The sequence below is a fragment of the Palaemon carinicauda genome, chromosome 2, assembly GCF_036898095.1.
Source record: "Palaemon carinicauda isolate YSFRI2023 chromosome 2, ASM3689809v2, whole genome shotgun sequence".
Lineage (NCBI taxonomy): Eukaryota > Metazoa > Arthropoda > Malacostraca > Decapoda > Palaemonidae > Palaemon > Palaemon carinicauda.
The window spans coordinates 35,184,527-35,185,870 of NC_090726.1; the positions used below are offsets into that span (position 1 = coordinate 35,184,527).

Genomic DNA, 1,344 nt, shown 5'->3' on the forward strand with positions numbered 1-1,344 from the left:
GGAGAAATGTGGAAAGCTGGTACACAGTGTAACAAGGTACCATGATTACCACATTAGCTGGAGGAAAAATCAAAAGCATTACCTTAATATTCCAATATAACTGAAAACCTGTGGACAAAGAAAACACTAGGGCAATTTACTGCTTAACCATAAATATACTTTTGCTTAAAAAAATAATGTAATGGTACTATAATAATATTCATGACATATAGCTAAATAAAAATCTAGACCTGTATACTGAAAAAAATAAGTCCCACTAAATAACAATTTAATCAAGGGTCTCACAAAACTTCATAAATAAAAATTTTTATTTTACAGAAAATTTACATATGGATACTGTACTTTTATATTTTCTAAATGCTAATCAAAGACTTCACCAAACTTATACTTTCCACGCATAACTTTTGGTAATGGAACTACACCTGGACAAGGGACCTGACCAGGAATTTCACAAATACATTGTCGATCACATCCCCATCCGAAGTTGGCTGGATTATTAAAGCTCTCCCGTTCACGTGCCTCCTCAGCTAAAACTGCATCACTTTTGCAAATTATCTTTTTTATATGGTCAACTATTTCTGTCCTTGACTTTGAATCAACATCAACGATAACGTCTTCTCCATCCTCACAAAACATCCGGATAAAGGGGGTTGGAGTCAAATTCTTAAATGTACACACCTGAAAAAGGGAACCTTCAGTTATTTTGATAAAATACAAATATGAATTCAGCATGTAATACAGTAGAACACAGTATCATCATTTTGATTATTACATAGTTTATAATCAGACCTCTGATTTAAAATGCAAAAGGTAAGTAAGGTACATCACATAAAATATTATACACTGTAGGTGGTATTATTTTTATCATTATTATCAGTCAAACTACAACCCAGTGTGGAAAGAAAATAGAGAAATAATGAATACACAATACAGTATAAGATGAAATATAAAATATAAAAATTACTTTACAATAAACGTTAGAATAGATCAGTTATACATAAGCTATGAGACTTGTGTCAACCTGTTACAACAGAAAACCATTAATAACCAGTTTTAACTAAGAAATTTCACCGATTAAACTGCCTAACTAGGATGATCCTTCCACAAACTGGAATAAAACTTCTAAAATACTGTGTAATATTGAGACTTAGAAAGGAGAATGCAATACTGTTAGGATTGATTGTGTACCTAGTTCTATGCAGAGGAGATTACAGTCTGGAAAGGTCTGAATGTAAAGGACGGTCAGAATTGTCTGTGAAAAAGCTTATGCAACATGGCTGCTGATGATTCAGCAAATAGACCTATAGGCTCCCCCAAACTCCCCTTCCTTAGCTCACAAGGATG

The 1,344-nt window shown here is 33.0% G+C and overlaps 1 protein-coding gene across 1 annotated transcript in view; it reads right to left on the reverse strand.

Moving 5' to 3' along the window:
* Positions 1–290: 290 nt before the first annotated feature.
* mRpS25 (mitochondrial ribosomal protein S25) overlaps positions 291–1,344 on the reverse strand; it is a 42,242-nt gene continuing 41,188 nt past the window's right edge. The window contains exon 3 of the mRNA XM_068346230.1: positions 291–678. Coding sequence (XP_068202331.1) covers positions 361–678 — 318 coding nt within the window. The 3' untranslated portion in view covers positions 291–360. The remainder of the gene's footprint in view (positions 679–1,344) is intronic.